The sequence below is a fragment of the Pollicipes pollicipes genome, unplaced genomic scaffold (assembly GCF_011947565.3).
Source record: "Pollicipes pollicipes isolate AB1234 unplaced genomic scaffold, Ppol_2.1 Scaffold_2555;HRSCAF=2994_pilon_pilon_pilon, whole genome shotgun sequence".
Taxonomy (NCBI): domain Eukaryota; kingdom Metazoa; phylum Arthropoda; class Thecostraca; order Pollicipedomorpha; family Pollicipedidae; genus Pollicipes; species Pollicipes pollicipes.
Genome location: NW_023596136.1, coordinates 39,050,055 through 39,071,563, shown reverse-complemented (window position 1 = coordinate 39,071,563; position 21,509 = coordinate 39,050,055). Strand labels below are relative to the sequence as shown.

Below are 21,509 nucleotides of genomic sequence, written 5' to 3'. Positions count from 1 at the left end.
TGGCGTGATTAATATACCCCTACTGCTGTCTTGCATTTTATGATCCCACATAAGGCCGGCGTTTTGGACAGTTGGTGCAGCGTAGACGGAAAGCTCTTAAAAAAGGAAACGGACTAAAAAATATAGAGGGCGTGACTCCACCTTCAACGCATTTGTCATAAAAATGATTTTGCGCACGCCCAACCTAGTTGAAAACCAAATGAAAATAGTCGTTCTTATTGCTGCATTTCACTTACGAGTTTAAATGCTGTTGAAAGTTGGGTTGATACATGTTACTGTGCGGAACATTCGAGCAATTGGGAAGTGGGAAGGACTTAACTTTGAGGCTTGAAATAGACAGACCGTCGCATACAGAAAACTTAAAATTTGAGTTGATCTACATGAAGGAGACTGCATTCATGCATCTCTTGCACTCAGGATCTTTGTGACAGTGATCGGCAACAAATCAGACGAGAGGTGATGTTACATGAAACACGCCAGAACGTCATACACTGGTAGTAGTGCCAATCTTCGCGAATTTACCGAGATCCCATAAAAAAGAGACTTGTGTGGGTTTCTATGAGACTCGAGATGACCCGCCTTTTCAGGCGCCTGGCTGGCGCCACTCCTGCTGCTGGCCACGCTGGGAGGCGCCTGTGTGCCCACTGACCTGGACATGAAGCTGCTGAAGGAGGTGACGTCGGGTCCGGTGGCCAACCACGTGATCTCACCGTTCCTGATGTCGCTGCTGATGTCGCAGGGTCTGGCTGGGCGCCAGAGGTGCCACTAGAGCCGAGGTGAGAGCCCAGTTGGCTGATTTTCATTAAGACCTACCATCTACACTGGTTTCGGGCACATGTGCCAGTCCGGAACCAGTGCAGACAACACCAGCTTCTGGCACTTATGCCAACCGAGAACCCGTGCAGATGCCACCAGTCCCGGGCACATGCGCCAGCCCGAAACCTGTGCATATGCCACCAGACCTGGTCTCGTGCGTCAACTTATCGCGGGACATACAGCGTGACTCACCGCACTGTGATCTTTATTGATTAAATGCGGAGGAGAGATATGACAACGTTTGCTTGTGTGCTGCACCCAGATGACGCCTGTGCTGGGAATGTCCGGCCCAAAAGACACATCGTTCCTCCATGGCTACCGCTCGGCCTTGGCGGTCCTGTCTGGAGCCAGCAATGGCGTCACGACATCAGTGTACAACAGGATCTATCGCAAGCACAGCTTCAGTGTGCGCCGCACTTTCAGCGACCTTTTAGCTCGCTACTATGGAGCCGGGGTGGAGGTGCTACCAAGAGACGCCGGGAAGGCCGCTGAGGTCATCAACAACCAGGCGTCGGTGGCAACGCGCGGACACATCAAGGACCTGGTGACAAGTGCCGACGTCAGCAACGCCGTACTGGTGCTCTTCAGCGCCGTGTATTTCAAAGGCACCTGGCTTTATCGCTTTGACAAGGGCGGACAGAAGCCGTTTTTGACACCGCGCGGCGATCGGCCGACAAACATGATGAAGTTGAAAGCGGAGCTTGGTTACACCAGCCGACCTCACTTCGATGTAGTGTCGTTGCCGTACCAAAACAAAGATTACAGTTTGTTAGTGCTGCGCCCGCACAGTCGCTCGCTGGCTGCCGTTGCCAGGCTGCAGAAGTCTCTGGACGGTCTGGACGTGTCCCGGTTATACAGCCAACTGAGTCAGCGGCTAGTCCGTGTACTGATGCCGCCCTTCAAGATCGAGCGTCGCTATGAGCTGCCCGCCCACATGCAAAACCTAGGTATCCGGAGGATTTTCCAAGTGCAGGCGGAGTTCGGCGGTATCACGTCGCGAAACATCTTTGTCAGCAACATCATCCACAAGGCGGTAATGGAGGTGAACGAGAATGGTACAACGGCTGCGGCGGCGGGAGTGATCGTTGTCATATATTCGCGTCCCATTGTCGCGAACTCCACTGCAGACAGACCATTTTTCGTATTCCTCTACCACAAACGTGAAAAAATCGCATTGCTGGATTGGTAGCTTATACCTGAGGGGATATCATGCTCGTTGAGTTCGCTCTTTTTCCATAAGTGCGGGTTTTGATGCTGGTTTTAGTGGACGCACAGAAAACGCATCGACGTAAACTGAGCTGCTAATAAATGAAGCCTATTGAGCGGGTTATATGTGTACCAGAAGGCCGGCTCCATGAGGGCTGAAAGTCTCTCGTTGACGCATGATTTCGAAATTATCCAAGTGGTACTTTGCTCCATCGTTTTACGCGTATTCTGCTCTTTCGAAATAGTCTGCTCCCGGGTGCACTGAATGCGCGTCACTATGCTCTTTTTTGGCAGAAAGTACTCTACCTGTCATTGAGATAACAATTTCTTATCATGTAATGAAACGCCAAGTATGTCACCCAAAGCTTCTCTGTATTTTAGCAGCTCCTCACGCTCCACAGCATCTCCTCGAAGTGCCTCTGCCCTCCCTTGTCGGCGTACGGCGACTGCCGACCGCCGGGGGCCGCGAGCGGGGGCAGCCCGCGAACCCTGCCGACCGCCGGGGCCATGACCCGGGGCCGCCCTGCGAACCCTGCCGACGGCCGGGGGCCGCGAGCGGGGGCAGCCCGCGAACCCTGCCGACCGCCGGGGCCACGAGCCGGGCCGCCCTGCGAACCCTGCCGACCGCCGGGGGCCGCGAGCGGGGGCGGCCCGCGAACCGTGCCGACCGCCGGGGGCCGCGAGTGGGGGCCGCCCTGGGAACCCGACACCCACCACCGCGGCGGCGGCGCGACCCCGCTGCACCCCCGCCCCAGCAGGGGCGCAGGACACAAAGCACAACTGCGCCACAAACCTATCATTATTGGCATTTTATCATCTTATCATCTTTTTGTAACCATAATGCCGGTCTCATAAATCAGCAACAGCCCTAGCTTCAAGGTAATGTTCCACACTTGAAGATATCAAGGCATACATCTGAACTCTTGCTATACTTTAAGCATAAAAGACCGCTCTAGACAGCAATTTTCGTCGATTTAGTAAATTTGGTCTTAAACATGTCATTCTTTCGATTGCGTCGTTTAAAATACGTGTGACGCTACAAGTGCTTCCACACTTATCGCACAAAATGATCACCCTAGTACTCGCTCGTAGGTCTCCAACTCGCCGAGAGATTGACAGTGGCGGTACTGGAAGTGTTTGCTCGAGTAAATATCGCTAGGGGTTCGCGTTTTGGCTTTTCTCGTTTTTGCATATTTGTCCGTGAGTTTAAGGCGTTTGATGAATTCGCATGCTCAGTTATGGCGGTATTCTCAAGTTTTCACTTCTGCGGCGCTGGTCGCACTCCTAGTGTGAACCCGATAGGGTGAGACAGCCAGCGGGGCCTGCACTTCGCTCCGTCGCTTACAGTCGCTGGATCTCGCAGTGGAGGCTGTGTGACTAACTAAGCTAACGTGTGTGCCTTCTATCGTTTCCGGTGGGGTGCCTTAAGCTTATCCCATGAGGTCACTCTATGATGAATTGGTACTAAAAACAGGTTTCGGCAACGCGTAGACATTAGAGTGTTCCGCGCCACTTTACCCACATTCCATGACCAATACATTTAGGGGCCAACCTCTTACTTGCAGGTTGCATGTTGCGTGAATGTAGTTCTTGATGCAATGCCTGTTAGGTTACATTCCGTGACATACAACCCGCACATGATTATCCGCACATAGCACAATCCGCACATGGATTGTATCATCGTCGGGACAGTTGGCCATGAAAAATATAGCCACCCGTCAGATTCCATACGAAGCAGGCAATCTTTCACTCATTTTAGTAAAGGACATAGGAATGTAGGATACCTGTACCATGTCCCCTGGTGTCTGGCTGGGATTTGGGGAACTTTATATGTAGCAAACACAATGCGTTGTTGAATCTGAACAAACTTCGCGCCGATTTGGCAAAAAAAGCTTTCATAACTAATGTCTCATGCTTTTCACGTAACCACCCTGCAAATGGTCTGATAATCTGTCTGGGGCGTGCTGTGCTTCCTCATGTTGGCATTTACATTAGACCCATATGATTCAGAGACCCAGCATTGTTACAAATGATCGGCTCATGATTCAGCGCATTATGAAGACTTTGATTCAGCTTATGATTCAGAGCGGTATTTTTCAAAGTGAGCTGACTCAGCTCACGACCCAGCTTAAACCGATTGGCTGTTAAGCCGAGTCATGATTCAGCTCGAGTCGAACACGAGTCCGTTACTTTCTGAGCTATACGCCCGCGAAGATGTGCAGGCCTTTTCGTGCAGACCATTTTTAAGTCATTCAGGCATGCATGACTCGATAAAAACGTGATTCAAATCATGCCACCCTATTGGTCACGTGGCGTTCAAGGAAAAAAATGTAATCGTCCAGCCGTTTATATCTGGCGTTCGTAAGCAGGACTGTTGGTCGAAACGGATGTCACTTGGTTCTTAATCGGTGTTGAGCAGGCTGGGCAGTGTGCAGTCACGAAGCAAGTTTTGTCCCACATAATGTTAGAATTTGGACGTAAGTGACTTTTACAGACGTGAACTTTTTTGACTTATTAGTGGACTTTTCTGGGAGTGAGTTTGCATTCGAAAAACTTTACAATATCGCCATAACTGATTATATAATTGCAAATAGACACCTCACAGTCATGGCAAAATATGCAAGAGCACCACTAGGAAGGGCCAAAACACGAGCACATAATCTTGGTTCAGAAAACATCTCCGGCACCGGCACGGTCACCTCTCCGGGGATTGAAGTGTTGCACGTGGGTGCAAAGGTGGCAAATTGGCACGGCCAGTTTGTCATACAAAAGCTCCGTGACACCATCAAACAATGGTGTATTGAGGGACTTATTTACTAAAAAAGAGAAAGTTGTGCTCTAGAACAGTCTTTTTTACTTAACACTCTACATGCAATACAAAAGTTTTTAGCGAGGATATTTTATCACATCTGATGCGTGCTTTAATGCTTCCAAATGTGAAGCATTGCTCTGAATTTTGACAAACGAGCTGCCAAGTGCCGAAACGTTTGCTAGGAGTGGAGCCCATTATCTATAGGAATGTATACCCTTCTACGACGGCCTGCATTGATGGTGCATCACCAAGAATCTTTGGAGGTGTCCGCTCATATCGGATGGTTCTCGCCTGAACTGTCGCTCTCTGTTCACCCGCTAGGTGACACTACCTTGTGTTGGTTAAGCCATCTAGTTGTACCGAGTGTGGCCGGGTCACTGACTTCTGATTTTAATTGTTTTCACTAGGTGGCACGCACGCACAGTTTGGGTAACCGTTGGGCTTACGGGCACTGTTTAGGTAACCGTTGGGCTTACGCGCATGATTCTGGCGCGTGTGTCGAACCCGAGGGCGAGGACATGGGTGCCTGTTCGTGGAGCCCCGATCCATCGCGAGGAATGCACCCTTGTTCAGTCCAGGCTGCAGAATTTAGCGTTTCCACCGGGCTCAGGCTGAGCCATGCAGGAGCTAAATGTGCATCAATGATTATAATTAAGCGTTTTTATTATATATCATTCCTGCTTCAGATCTTCAAATGCAGAATATCGCCTTCAAAGGCAGAGGGCAGATAACGCAGATAGGAAAGGAAAGGATAGCATAAGAAAGGAAAGGGAAATATCCCCTTCAAAGAGAATGTTTCACATTTGAAAATGGTAAAGCAATCATCAGGGATGATAAATCATGCTCACTTATGACTATCGGTATTCTTTGAGGTGAGGTGTTAGTGCCGGTTGAGACCGCTGTCACTGTAGATTGTAACGTTAACGATCTGACTAGCACCGCTCTGGCGGATGACAGCTACGGTGACTCGAACAGGGCCGCTGTTGCTATCATCAACGCCTTTCAACAAGACAGCAGAGACGGACTGGCTACTTGAAATCCAATATCATAGATGCTAAGAAGACCTGCTGCGCAAGAGAGAGAGAGAGAGAGAGAGAGAGAGAGAGAGAGAGAGAGAGAGGGGGGGGAGGGAGAGAGAGAGAGGGAGAGAGAGTGAGTGAGTGAGTGAGTGAGTGAGTGAGTGAGTGAGTGAGTGAGTGAGTGAGTTAGTGAGTGAGTGAGAGAGGGAGAGAAAGAGAGGGAGGGAGAGCGAGAAAAGAAACGGCTCGTCAAAACGCTGGAAACAATCCATTAATCAGGTTTGACCATTCTCTGCTTCGACGGCCTCGGAGGCAGGGGTAAATGAGTCACACGGAGCCGTGCGAATGCCGTTGAAAAACACCTGCTTGGTATCGCTGGGCCAGGCAGCAGCTATGTGACTCATTTTACGTTCGAATTCGGCCGGGCCCTGCACTTTCTCAATGAGCTACACTCCATGAGCCCGCAGTGTGACGGCCACATCAATGTGCTCGGCTGCGATGGCACGGCCGTCAACACCGAGACGATAGGCGTGTTCCGACTGTTTGAGCTGGTCATCGAGTCACCAGTACACTGTTTCATCCACCAGTTGCACCGCAACGAGGTGAACCTGCTCCATCTGCTGCTGAGCTTGGACGGCACGACCACGGGATCGAATTTTTTTCTGGACCCATCGGCAAGACCTGCGCCTAGGAGGTCGGGGAGAGGGACCTTGTGGTATTCAAGCCTATGCCGGAGCACGTTCCAAACCTTCCGGTCGACTTGATTCAACAGCTGAGCACAAACTGGCAGCTGCTGTACCTTCTGGCCTCCGGCGTTCAGAACGGCTCTGTCCGAGACGTGGCAACCCAGCGGCGAATCAGGCCATCGAACCATGTCAGGTTAATATGAAAACGCATTTGTCCTCCAAGTTATGGCGTTGAATATGTATGTCGCAATGTCAGAGTCACACTTAAGGACTCTGGATATCGGCATAATTGCATGCACTAAAGAGGCGCAATTATTTTTGTGTTATCTAATGCTCAGTGCGTAATGAGTTGCTCTAATGTATTCACTTATGTTTTCAGCTGGTTGACACTGATCGCAGGCCAGTTCCTAGTTTACATCTCTACTGAGACCTCTAGAAGCGCTCTCCAGGGCCTCGTCTAGTGCGTGGTCGGCCACTATGTGCTTGTATGGTCCGCCATCCGGCAGAACAGCAGCTGCGACTTTGGCTTACACAACTTGTACCGGAGTACCGAGCTGCTCCGCGAGCTACCGCGGCACGCATAGGCCACGGTGCAGGCAGTCCTCCAGCGTAACGGGTACTGGGTCCGTCTGGTACAGCTGCTGCTGGACATGGTGTGGGATCAAAACCGCATGGTCCGCGAACAGGCGCCTCCGATTATCGCGCCGCTCGTGAACAGCAAACCGAGGGTCTTCTTCATTCCATGGTCTTCGCCATCCCAGCGATAAATTTTGAGTCCGTGAGGTACTCCTAACCGATACCCTGGCGTGAGCCAGTCGCACAGCCTCCACTGCGAGATTCAGTGACTGTAAGCGACGGAGCGAAGTGCAGGCCCCGCTGGCTGTCTCACCCTATCGGGTTCACACTAGGAGTGCGACCAGCGCCGCCCTGCCGACGACGTCTGGGGCTGGAGCTGGAGCTTCGGCAATATGTGGAGCACAGCCGGGACGACATTTCTGCTACCGCGAGATCTTCGCCAACACGCGTTTTGGGATTCCGGCCTGTGAGCAGCTGCTTTTTGGGCCGGTGCATCGAATACGCATGCTCGGCAAGGAGCAAGCTGTGCATGAAGTTACCCTACCTCCCGCTCCTTCTCTACGCGCGTGGTACAGGCTGCAGAGCTTGGTATATGTATTAAGTTGCACATCAGACAATATATTCTGGGTCATATGCTATGCATGGTTTGGTTTGCATCACGTGAGTTGTCTTAGAGAAGTGAAAGTCTAATGCAATAGTAACCAACATACTCGTACAAGTTTATACTCAACAGCACGTAATTTTTCCGCCATATGGCGATCAATCGGGCCATGTCTGATTCGCATATTAGACCATAGACCGGGACATTCTTGTACGACGGCTTAAGGAGCGCTGGGTAACATCGTTTCCATAGCAAATATTTTGTGTCGCTTGCCGTTCACGGCTTGGCGTTACCCGCGGCGGCGGACGCCGCCCAGCATAGGGTGACTGCAACGCCGGACGTCGGTTTAAGGCGATATTTCGATCGGCTCGCGCATCACGAATTCAAGTTTTTGGGAAGAACTTTTCCTATATCGTATACTTTTGAACTCCTGTGCCAATTTTTTGTTCCACTTGGTTTTTGTTATTGATGACACACCCTAGTGTCCAGTAGAGAATAAGTAGCGTACAACCGTGGCTTAAGCATCATGGCCACTACTGTACTTCCTATTTAGTTCAAAGAGTTAAGATTATTCGGTACAGTCCACTGCCCTCCCATTTTAAGGCTTTAAAGACCTTAAGGTTATGATCTATACGCCCGCAAAGAAGCACGGATTATTTTGCGCAGATCATGTCAAGGTCACTTGGACATGTACCAGGGCACACAAACAACATTCGAACATTGTCGCCCATTAGATCATGGAAATATATACCGGGTAGAACAAAGTTCGGTTTGAAAAAAACCAGCAATATCAATCTAGAAATGCTCTAAATCTGCGATATATGCTACATCTCTTGTTCGTACTGAATATTTCGCAGCCAGTAAATGAAGGTAGCGTTGCGCTGGTTCCACAATAGTGAAGGCATTTAACATTTCAATGAATGCTGCGCCCGTAAGTTTGGAAGAAGCCTTCACGGAGCTATACACTTAATAGCATTGACAATGCGTTTTGGTTGATAGCAACAAATTCAGCATTTTTATAAGGAACATGTAGAAAACCTCGGAACGCTCGGCTTTGAGCCTACTGTAGAACTGTGCTTATAAATCCAGCAAGTTACTGGTCGAGCCACTGAGACCAGTGGATTAACCGCGGAAGTCTTCACGACGTACCGTGCAAGAAGACTTTGACCCGGTACGCCGTGCGAGTTTGGCTTTTCAGACAAAAAAAATTGGTGCACGGATCGGCCCAAAACAATCAAACACGTTTTCATCTGGTGCCAAGTCCATCAAAATTGGCCTAACAGAAATCGATACACAGCTCTGTGAAAAGCAGGCCTTTAACAGGTGAACCCTATGGGCGAATGGGAAACGTACGCTTTGGAGAGGTTTTGCTACCAAGGTGCTTCGGTGGAGACTGCATCAGACATGCGGCGTTCAAGGCCATGAACAATATAGTCGTCAAGTTGTTCATGTCTGGCGTTCGTGAGCACAGTTTCCAGATGCAACAGACTTGAACTGCCTCTTGATCATCGCTGTGTAGGCAGTGCAAAATTCAAACAAGAACCACATTGTGTGTTACATGCCACAAGAAGCTGGACATGGGTACTGGACATAACGGAAATAACACCTGTAATCGTCGTAATAGCGAAAACTCAAAAATAGTGCCACAACCGAGCATGTGAATACAGCAAACGCCTTAAACTCACGGACAAATATGCAAATACGAGAAAAGCCCCTGAGCAAGGCAAAGGCCCTGAGCAAAAGGCAAGCCCCTGACGATATCTATTCCAGCAGGCACGTCCAGCAGCGTCACTGTCATCTCTCAGCGAGTTGGAGACCCACGAGTGAGTGCTAGGGTAACCATTTCGTGCGGCCAGTTTAGCAACACCTTTAACGTCATACAAACTTTCCGTGACGCAATCAAAGAATGGAATATCGAAGATCACAGTTGCTAAATCGAAAAGTGTTGCTGTCTAGACGGCTCTTCTCTTATTAAAGTATAGCAAAAGTTCTGGTGTCTGCTTCCATATCTTCAAGTGTGGAGCAATACATTGAAGCTAGGACTGCTGCTGATCCCTCAGACCTTCATTGTGGATACAAAAAGATCAATTCAATGGTTAAGCGTGATCATCACAAAATATTGTCGGAGCTTGAGCTTGCTTTTACCACGCACTCGCATTGATCGCGATATCGGTCACAGGTCAGCCTAATTTTGATGAAATGTACTTCAAGAAAGGGAATACCTCATCAATCGTGACCTTGCATTATACGTTTCTCAGGTGAGTGCGCTGTTTATCGTCGCAGGTGCGTAATCCGCAGTAGCGTTGTCAAATGATGGGATCATTGGGCAATGTGTTTCGAGGGTGTTAATCCCCGACGTCGTGGATGATAAAAGACCAATAATGACAAGACATTGTTACCTCAATGACAGGTAGAGTATGTTCTGCCACAAAAGAGCATAGTGACGCGCATTCACTGCATCTGAAAGGAGACTATTTCGCGAGAGCCAAATACGCGTGGAACTATGGAGTCAAGTACAACTTGGAAAATTTCGAAAACATGTGTCAACGAGAGAAGTTCAATCCTCATGGAGTCGGCTTTCTTGTACACAAATAACCCACTCAATAGGCTTCTTTTATTAGCACCTTATTTGACGTCCATGCATTTTCTGCGCGTCCACTCAAACCAACACCAAAACTCGCACTTATGGAAATATGCAACCGGAACGGAAACAAGAACCCGTGGTTACTGCTGGACGTTAAAAATAAAACAAAATGACGGATGATTACGGCACAAGAGCCGACCCAATGCGCATGATATGCCCTCAAGGATTAGCCACCAATCCAGCAAACAAGGTGATTTTTTCACGCTTGTGGTAAAGGAAGACAAAACATGGTCTGTCTGCAGTGAAGTTCACGATAATGGGCACCGATTCTCTGAATATGACCACTCCAGCTGCCGCAGCCGTTGTACCATTCTCGTTCACATCTATTACCGCCTTGTGGATGATGTTGCTGACAAAGATGTTTCGCGACGTGATACCGCCGAACTCCGCCCGCGCTTGGAAAATCCTCCGGATGCCTAGGTTTCGCATGTTGGCGGGCAGCTCATAGCGACGCTCGATCTTGAAGGGCGGCATCAGTACACGGACTAACCGCTGACTCAGTTGGCTGTATAACCGGGACACGTCCAGACCGTCCAGAGACTTCTGCAGCCTGGCAACGGCAGCCAGCGAGCGACTGTGCGGGCGCAGCACTAACAAACTGTAATCTTTGTTTTGGTACGGCAACGACACTACATCGAAGTGAGGTCGGCTGGTGTAACCAAGCTCCGCTTTCAACTTCATCATGTTTGTCGGCCGATCGCCGCGCGGTGTCAAAAACGGCTTCTGTCCGCCCTTGTCAAAGCGATAAAGCCAGGTGCCTTTGAAATACACGGCGCTGAAGAGCACCAGTACGGCGTTGCTGACGTCGGCACTTGTCACCAGGTCCTTGATGTGTCCGCGCGTTGCCACCGACGCCTGGTTGTTGATGACCTCAGCGGCCTTCCCGGCGTCTCTTGGTAGCACCTCCACCCCGGCTCCATAGTAGCGCGCTAAAAGGTCGCTGAAAGTGCGGCGCACACTGAAGCTGTGCTTGCGATAGATCCTGTTGTACACTGATGTCGTGACGCCATTGCTGGCTCCAGACAGGACCGCCAAGGCCGAGCGGTAGCCATGGAGGAACGATGTGTCTTTTGGGCCGGACATTCCCAGCACAGGCGTCATCTGGGTGCAGCACACAAGCAAACGTTGTCATATCTCTCCTCCGCATTTAATCAATAAAGATCACAGTGCGGTGGGTCACGCTGTATGTCCTGCGATATGTTGACGCATACGACCGGGTCTGGTGGCATATGCACAGGTTTCGGGCTGGCACATGTGCCCGGGGCTGGTGGCATCTGCACGGGTTCTCGGTTGGCAGATGTGCCAAAAGCTGGTGTTGTCTGCACTGGTTCCGGATTGGCACATGTGCCCGGAGCCAGTGTTGATGGTAGGTCTTAATGAAAATCAGCCAACTGGGCTCTCACCTCGGCTCTAGTGGCACCTCTGGCGCCCAGCCAGACCTGCGACATCAGCAGCGACATCAGGAACGGTGAGATCACGTGGTTGGCCACCGGGCCCGACGTCACCTCCTTCAGCAGCTTCATGTCCAGGTCAGTGGGCACACAGGCGCCTCCCAGCGTGGCCAGCAGCAGGAATGGCGCCAGCCAGGCGCCTGAAAAGGCGAGTCATCTCGGGTCGCATAGAAACTCACAAGTTTCCTTTTTTGAGATATCGGTAAATTCGCAAAGATTGCCACTACGAGTGCATGACCTTCCAGTGTGTTGCATGTAACATCACCTCTCGTCTGATTTGTTGCCGATCACCGTCGCAAAGGTCCCAAGTACAAGAGCTCTGCATCAATACAGATTCTTTTGATGTAGATCAATTCAAATCTAAAATCCTCTGCATGTGACGCCCTGTCTATTTTAAGTTTCAAAAGTAAGTTTTTCCCACTTCCCAGTTGCTCAAATATCCCGCATAGTAACATGCGTCAACCTAAATTCCGACAGCATTTGAACTGCAAGGTAAAATGAAACATTAAAAAGGTCATTCTCACTTGGTTTTGAACCAGGTTGAGCGTGCGCAAAATTACTTTGCTGACAAATGCGTAGAGGGTTGAGACATGTCCTCTGTATTTGTTGGGCCTGTTTCCTTTCTTAGGAGTTCTCTGTCTACGCTGCAACAATTCTCCAGAACACCGGCTTTATGTAGGATCATGGAAGGCGACACAGCACTAGTGATATATTGATCACGCCAGTTTTTCTTAAACGGTATTATTACCAAAGACATAGTGTATGGTCTACGATATTGCAGATTGTGTTTCAGTTAATGGAGTTGAACAGTAAGTTGTTCATTGCCTTCGTGAGGAACATCCGCTGAGTTCGATCTGAGCAATATTTCGTGACCACACATTTATTCCATGCATAAATTGTTTTAATGGTCCGAGTGATAGGAATGAGCCAGATCTAACAGACCCAGCTTATGTTGACCTTTATAATAGTAGGTTATGGCTCATGGTGGTTTCGTACTTATGGAAGATCCAGAAATATCCATTGGCGCGTTACTGACACCCGAGCTGCGCTCGATCGGCGTCAACCAGCTCTCACCTGCATTGCGTTTCATGATGTCCTCGTAGTGTTGAATGGGAGTAGAACGAACTCTGTTACGTGAGATTATAGTTGACGTCCGGCTTGGTTCGCTTTCAGCAGGTGACGAGACGATGAAGCCAGGATCTGTGGGATAAGAGATATAACGCAGTGAAACTTGGATGGATGGCGCTAAAGCCACGAAACTTGGATCAGTAGCATGGCTTTTCACCTTAGATCGAACAGGCTAGTAACACCCCATCTCTCGCATTTTGACCTAATCTCATCTAAAGGGAAAATGGTGGAGACTTTATGCTCGGTCTTATTTTCAGCTTTTCAGAGATAACTCGCACAATTTTTAAGTTGGCAAGGTTTATCTCCGGTGCTCTGCATGTTGCATAAAGCTGGTCTAGCACAAATGCGATACATCACTCTAAATTTCGTGATTTTAAGATAATAGCGCAAATTTTGATCTGCATGCTGGATGACACTTTTTTGGACCTGCGTTTAGATTTTGTTTGATGAAATCGACGGTAATGCATCATTTCTCAGTTTCAATACCATCATTGTGCTTCTAAGCTGAAATGCACAATTTGGTAGTTAGTTTAAGTTTTGGGCTTACGTCACATCAGTGCGGAAACAACGCGTCTCCCGTGGGACTGTCCGCTTTCCCGCAGAAAATACGCGTGAGCACTATTTTGTTCTGGGAGGATAATAAATTAAAATGTATGACTGAATGTCTGAGAATGTTTCGCAGTGTTGTTGAATACACGTCCGCGACATTACATTGTTTGCTTACATTCACATGCTCGGTTATGCAGCTATTCTTAAGTTATTCGATCCCTGTCTTATGTGTGTAATAAGTTGTACGATCGCGGAACTTTCGGCATTATATAGCACAAAATGTAGTTGATGCTCGACACTTGCATTGAACACATTCGATTGGTTGAAGGCTAGAAATCGTGCTGATATGCACTAGACGCGAATATCCTGAGGATCACATTTGTCTGACCTTGGGCATCACCTAACCAGTGAGTATACTTGGCACACGTGCTGAAGTGTACAATGAGTACATCGCAGTATATGGAGGCGTACAGCCAACTCCTGAGGTGGCAGTATTTGGGTGATGTTCTCATGGCGTACGCCTGTGCGGCCTTGAAATAGTGTGTACGAAAAAGTCTGCGCTGAAATAGACTGCACATATTCGCAGGTGTCAACTATAGGAACCAAACGGTTTTTAGTCTCAACAAGGACCGGGTTCTGAAAAGCACTGAATGATCTTAATAATAGACATCTTACTTCAAAATGCAATGCAAAACAACAAGCTCCCATTACACTCATCTTATACTTTCTTTAAAGGGCGTGTAACACCTCTTTTTTCAATAATTGATTAGATCAGAGGCGTACTATGTGATCAGTAGTTCCAATTTTCTCTAACTCCTTCAGAATACCACGGAATTTCTATTTGAAACTGGCCGCTCATACGGATGAAATCCATTGGATTCCTTGTCAACCACCATGAAAATATTGCATTTCACTTGCCTTCCTCTTCCACGTGTGTGTTATGTAATGTTTGCAATATACTAATCTCTCAACACGCCTGTGTAGTAAAAACCACGAAGGTATGAAACGCTCTGTTTACACTCAAATATATACGAACGTTAAAGGTATTATCCCGCGGATTTAAAGAGACCTTATACTATACAAGGCGATATATACCAGGTAAAACCGTCCCGACAACGTTCTTCTCAGCAAAGATCCGTATTTGACGTCACCGAGGGCACCTCTTTAACGCTGAGACAGTCGCACGCGTTATAACGGCCATGAGAGATGGCATGTATTACAACACGCTTGGTGGGTGGAATGATTCGTGAGGTCAAAGAAGATATGAATGAATGAAAAAACTTGACAGCAATGCCTGATTTTGAAGACATTTCAAGAAGCGAGGCGGTGATGTAGAACCCATGAAGGAAACTTTTTGAGGACGATCCGTTGCGTTTTACGCCAAAGAAGTGCTTGACGTAAGGGCTTATGTATGGCTTCGGAATCACCAGATGACCTTTATCTGGTGATATCTGGTGAAAATGTACCCTTAAGTTGCCAGTTTATTTCGTGCATCACAGCTGCCGTTCAGCGGTGTATTTACCCCTAGCGAATCCATGGGGCTTCTGAGTCCCAGTTGGCATTTGGATGGGGCTTCGGTTTGGCAGATCACCCGACAGAACAAAATGGTCGCATCGATGTAGCCTATGACGGTGTACGGGACGGAGTGCGGGCATATCTCTAACCTTGCTGCCTGAAATATATTTGAAGAGCAGTGGGGCATGGCAGCCCAAGAAGCACATAAGGTGCCCCAAGCTCCTCGGCAGGAGGTCCCGACCCGGAGCAGGTCAGGCGCATTCGCGCGGCTCCATCTAAGAGGGAAAGTCGAGTCAATGCACACTGGGGCTTAGCCATTCACTAGAGCTAGGCCCTGACGGTTGCTGGTTTCGTAGTGCAAGAGGTACCGCTGCTTTGCTCATCTTTGCCTGGAAAATACCGAATAAGACCTGTTCGGGCATTAACGCGCTCTCAGCCTAAGAGCGCGCTCATCAGCCTGAGAGCGCGTCATAACCAACGTCCATAACCTTTTTGGCTATTCATAATGAATGCAGTGGATCAATTAACAACGATCTTCCTCGTCTAACAGCAGGCTCAGGTTACAATACTGTCGACCGTGCAATGTTATCTCGCTAACGCAGAAGCAGCATCAGATGCACTGCAGCGGGTCCATGGTCTCCACCGCCGGCTTCAGCACCCGGAGTGCCGCACGGATGGTGCCAACATCGAGCTGGGACTTGGAAGCCACGCATCCACCTTGATAGCGTGCTGTTTGAAGGCAGCGGGCGTTCATGACATGCTGGGCGAATGCACAGATCTTCCGGCTGATAGAGCGTAGTGTGACAGCATTGGCGACATCAAATCCCTCCATCGACCCTCGGCCGGTGGATGCTTGCTGAGTTGCTAAGTTGAGTGATTGAGTCGCCAACGGCTGAAGACACCCTCGGTCTGGACGTGCTGTAGGTCCTGAGTATTCAGCAGAAGCTGGCACACCTGGCGCAGTGGGCGAGCGATTCCCGAGGACAGTCCAGATCGTTAGTTCGGTGTTGGGCACGCGACTTCATCCGCCGAAAGTCAGATGGGCATGCTCGCGTCCCGGTGATAAATCCAGGCCTGAGCATGACAAAGGCTCCAACAGTGAAAAACGGGCAGCGCGGGATGCCTGGGTATTAGGGAACCGAACGGTGCGCAGCTTTTTCCATCGTCCTTTTTGTTTTTTGTTAGACACCCAACACATGCACCAGTGGCGTATCCAAGCTCTCTCCCTTTCAATGCGGACTCACTGGTGGAGGGCCGACTCATATCCGTTGATGTCGTTAACCGTTCTGTCGCACGCAAGACAGTAATAATTTAGTGAGCATATTTTTCTCGATCTTGATCACTACATGGCAATGAGGTGGCGGTATTCGTGCGTTATGGATGTCTGAGTGGCCACGAAAATTCGGGATGAGTTCGCGGGCAACAAGCGAGAAAACAAGAGGGTTTCAAGTCTTAAGTCTTAAGTCTTAAAGGTATGGCTGTGAACGGCATTGCATGACCTCCAACATGGCTATCTCATTTCAAAATCCCATACAAATGTGAATCACTTCCTTTCTTCAATTATGGTTCACAATGATATATTCTGCACCGTTATGACAGTTCCGAATCTGTCGTGGAGAATCATTTTAATGGTCATGTGTGGTATTGTATAAGTCTAGGCAGTCACTGTTTTTCGTTTTAAGGAAATCTTGAACAAGCACATTAAGTTGTTCCCTGTTGACTGAATTATCGGAAAATATTAAGAAGTGCGAGGCTGACCTCCAAATCCACAGCATCAATTTGGGACAACGGGTATGCTGCATCTGGCGATTTTGCAAACGAGATCGAAAGACATCTTTGTCCACTGTTGGCCAGTTAGTTTTCAGGTGACCGGCGTGAGTTCGGTCGGAAAAAGCGGAGTACAAACTCTGGAATTCCCATCCACAGCCTAGGAATTATCGCGTCATCATATCGCGTTACCCACAGCGGCTTTTCCTTAATTTTCGTCCGCTTTTAAGAGCGCTCCCAAACGTGGCATGCTACCACAACCGATAGCAAAAGCAAGTTGCATTTTTTAGAGAGCATAAAAAGGCATAAATTTAAAAGCGTATGACGTAACCCTACTCACCCGGAGCGACACTGTTCACCGCCCGACAACACGCAAAGCTTTGACTGTTAACCCTCGTTGACGCCTCGTGGCATACACTTCGATGCGTCATCCCCGTGACCTGTTGACCCCCGACCCGTCCGTCACTGGCAACGGTGGGCGTACGGTGACAGGCTGTGGTCCGATTCATGGCCCTATACTCTAACAGGCTGGGCGACCGGACTTTTACAAAAAAAGGTTTATTTGAAATCCGTACCGGTTTAATGATCTCACTCTTCAATTTCAATGAATCTATTGTGGCAATCATACAACTACAACGAATTTTTTAAGACTGGTTTAGTACTGGTTTAATTACCGATTAAGTATTACAGCCTAAACTAACATATTGGCAGAATGGCATCCCCAATAGTCTAAGAATGCCACTAAATGTGGCAATTTATACATTTCTGGTGCCCGGGAGATATCACAAACGTGCACTGGCTATGCACGCAACTTATGTATTTTACTCCGTCGATTGTTCATCACTCTCGCCGAATATTTGCGTCCAGATACGTACCATCATGAGGTTTGTGTAATCGTCTTGCCTGAATCACGTCGGGTAGACCTCAATAATCAAACACATTCTTTAAGTTATTGCATTTTTGTTACATCAAAATTTGTACTGACAAGTCGAGTTTGGTGTGTAGTCCATCATGATTTGCTCTCATGTTCATTCCGCTCTTCCAGTCTGATATTATCCATGCATTAGACGTTACAATAATATTAAAGCAAGCTTGTTGGTGCTGGGCCAGACTGTCCAGTGATCGAGGGCGCAGAATAGGGAGGGGGTGCTGAGCAGCGATAAAAGACTCAGCCCGCTCCCCTGGTCTGACGCATGCTAACGGCGGGCAGGTTGAAGGGGAATCCCACGTGCAGTAATGTCAAAACAAACCATCCGCAAGCGCGGTGTCTGTGAACGTGCGACATTTAGAGCCAGGCGGCTGGCCGCATGCTAGTGCATGTTTAAACTAGTATTGAGAACTTCGCGTCCCAAGCGTTCGACTATTAATGAGTCTCCTCGAAAGCTGCCACGACAAGCGTGAGGGGGGCCGCGCGCCACCCCGCACCCCTGCGCTGTGCCTGCGCGCTGCGGGCCCGTACGTTGTGCGCATGCGCCGTAGCTGCATCGGAGGCGGCGCCGATATAAGGCGGGCTGACAGGCAGAAGACATCGTCGATCTGTTCGGTGCTTCTGCCCGAATTGGCTACACATCCTTTATACGTCGAGGGTTCACTCCAAGTGTTGTTGTTTGCTAAGGATCTCTCTTCTCAATCTCTCTTCGTCGTTTTCGCTGCCGTACGGTTCACGCTTTACCCGAAATACACAGCTTTCACTTACGCTTTGCTTTTGTTATCGACCAGAAAATGGCATTTTCGGAGACAAGCTCGAACAAATGTCATACGCGGATGCTGGCCATGGTGATGACCGCTGCCGCATAGCAGCCTACCAGACATATGCCTGGATCACACAAATAGATCATTATTTCATGGGTTCCATGTCTATGGATTTGTGTTGTTCTTTTTTGGGAGAGGGTCGAGACACATGTCTGCCACCAGGGACACCTCTGTTTTTTGTTGTTTTTTTTACTGCAAGTTGATGAAGGTGAGCTCTTTCAGTAGGTCCAGGGTTCGGGCTGACTGAGAGCTGGAAGGTGTGGCATGCTGGCCATCCGGTTCATAGATCATTACCTCATATTTTTCCATGTCTGTGTCCGGAGTGCAAGTGTCACATGACGTGCCGTCTCTCTCATCAAAGTATAGGCTCGTGAGGTCTGCCCCGAGGTGTCGTGCTTCTCGAGGTTCCAGTTGTGTCGGTTTTTGGCACCCGTCTGACGATGGTCGGCTTTTTCCGGGCCTTTTCTGACTGAACCAACTGAACAACACTTACCCTGCTCCATGAGGGAAACTTAAAGAGCATGTTCTACATCTTTATAGTGTTTTGAACTGAAATAGCAATTTTAAAGACCATTCTGCGCGGATTACAGCACTGCCCTTCTTAAGACCTAAAACCTTCTAGTTTCTAGATCTGTGTTCGACACCATTTTTTTTTTTAGCCGGCTCAGGACCAGCTCACAGTTTCTGGGATCCAATGCAGTTCATAGCTCAAAGCAGTTCTATTTTTTCAGCTCAGTTCAGGCTCATTGCTCGCATTTAAAATTATTGTTTATGACTTACGCAGCTTGCAAAATCAAAAATCCGATTCAGTCCTGGCTTGTTACTTTTTGACTCGTGACCCATGTGAGTCATACGCATTCATATATATATATATATATATATATATATATATATGCATTTATTTAGCTCTATCTTATGGAAAAGGTGTAAATATCCTAGTAGCAACTTTATAGTTTGAGCCCGGCAAACGCAGTGCAGCAACAATATCTTTCCTGTAACCTGTTACCAAGCAGCCCTCTCAAGTTTCAGCTCTAGGCTAGCACATTCTGTCTGCCACTAATGGCCCGGTCCCATCAGTTATATAGCATTGAATGCGGACCAAACGGCGATATACATGCCGGTGTGCAGCCCGCGCCTGCCAATCGCCGGTCAATTGCATTCGCACGTAAGCAGCCACCTCTTGACTGGCCAGTACTAGTCATGCTGGCGGCGATGGCAGGTCAGCAATTCAACATCGGATTGTGGTTATTGCAAAAGCGGTTAGCTGGTATAAGCAACAAACATGTGACGTCCTTACCTTCATTATCTAGTAAGTATTACGAATTACAATAGCAATTCTTATAAACAACCTCAGCAAAATTCAACATCACTGTCTTCCGGTTTGCAAGGAACTGAGCTGAACGGAAGTGAACTGAACTGAAATGAGCTAAACTGAACTGAGCTGAACGACTGAGCTAGACATATGCCAACGTGCGTGCCGACTTCCTTTTCCGCCGGGATGCCTCAAGCTTATCCCGTCAGGTTGCTCTATGATGAGTTAGGAACCAAAACAGGTTTCGGCACTGCGTAGAGATTAGAGTGCTCTGCGCCACTTTACCTACATTCCAAGACTACTAAATTTGGGGGCCAAACTCTTACTTGCAAGTTGCGTGTTGCGTGAATGTAGTTATTGATGCAATGCCTGGGAGGTCACATTCCGTGACATACAATCCGCACATGAGACGAGTCGGCCTTGCCACTATTGCTGTTTGTTTTTATGGCCTAGATAATAGCATACTTACAGCAACAGCAGATCAAGCCGTAGTGAATCAAGGGTCAGGCATTGATTAGTTCATCGTCGTGACAGTTGGTCATGAAAAATATAGCCAGCCGTCGTAGGAAGCAGGAAATCTTTCACTGATTTAGGCAAAGGATTTGGGAATGTAGGATGCCTGTACCATGTCCCCTTGTTCCTGACTGAGATTTGGCAAAATTGTGTTCAGGATCAACAATATATTGTGTTTACGACATGGAAGTTACAATAACAAACTTTGTGCTGATTTTACAAAAAAACTTTTATAACTCATGTTGCATGCTGTTCAGTTTAACACCCTGCAAATGGTCTGATAAATTGTCTTGTGCATGTTGTGGTTCCTCGTGTTGCCACTTACATTGGACCCGTGTGATTCAGTGACCCAGCAATGTTACAAATGATCGGCCCATGATTCAGCTCATGAACTTTATGAACAATTTGGTTCAGCTTATGATTCAGAGCGGCATTTTTAAAACTGAGCCGACTCGGCTCACGACTCGCCTCAAACCGATTGGGTCTTAAGCCGAGTCACGATTTAGCTCGAATCGAACACGAGTCCGTTACTTTCTGAGACATTGGTGCTTAATCGTCGATGATGAACAGGCTGTGCAAGCTTCAAGTCCACGAATCACGTTTTTTTCCCAGATATTGTCAGAATTTGGACGTAAGTGGCTTTTACAGAAGTGATCTTTTTTGGACTTAGTAGTGAACTTTTCGGAAGTAAGTTTGCATTCGACTAACTTGATAACATCGCCATGACTGATCCATAAAATTAAAGGAGAAAACGCCTTGAAAAAATGAAAAAAAGCAAGAACACCACTACGAGGGGCCAACATACGAGCACATAATCATGGTTCAGAAAACACCGGCACCGGCACGGTCACCTCTCGGGGATTGAAGTTTTACACGTGAGTGCTAAGGTGGCATATCGCACGGCCAGTTCGCCGTACAAAAGCTCCGTGACACCATCAAGCAATGGTGTATTGGGGGATTGTGTACTAAAGAGAGGAAATTTGTCTCTAGAACTGTCTCTTTTACTGACAACTCTGCATACAATACAAAAGTTATTAGTGAGGTTATTTCAATCACATCGCTTGCATGCTTTATACTTTCAATGTAGAGCATTCCTTTTAATTTTGACAGGAGAGTTGCCAGGTGTCCATGAGTTTGCTAGGAGTGGTGCCCATTATCTAAA

At 48.2% G+C, this 21,509-nt stretch overlaps 2 protein-coding genes across 2 annotated transcripts; one reads left to right on the top strand and one right to left on the bottom strand.

Annotated features, from left to right (window-relative positions):
* Positions 1–745: 745 nt before the first annotated feature.
* LOC119101016 (leukocyte elastase inhibitor) lies at positions 746–7,384 on the top strand. The gene is made up of 4 exons (XM_037224261.1): positions 746–776; positions 1,079–1,849; positions 6,321–6,455; positions 7,355–7,384. The coding sequence occupies exons 2-4, from the start codon at positions 1,079–1,081 to the stop codon at positions 7,382–7,384; spliced, it is 936 nt and encodes a 311-aa protein (XP_037080156.1). The 5' UTR covers positions 746–776.
* A 2,932-nt stretch (positions 7,385–10,316) lies between these two features.
* On the bottom strand, positions 10,317–12,981 carry LOC119113182 (leukocyte elastase inhibitor). The gene is made up of 3 exons (XM_037237533.1): positions 12,886–12,981; positions 11,764–11,951; positions 10,317–11,461 (listed from the first exon to the last, which is right to left on the bottom strand). Exons 1-3 carry the CDS (start codon positions 12,899–12,901, stop codon positions 10,520–10,522), a joined length of 1,146 nt encoding a protein of 381 aa, XP_037093428.1. The 5' UTR covers positions 12,902–12,981; the 3' UTR covers positions 10,317–10,519.
* Between the last annotated feature and the right edge of the window lie 8,528 nt (positions 12,982–21,509).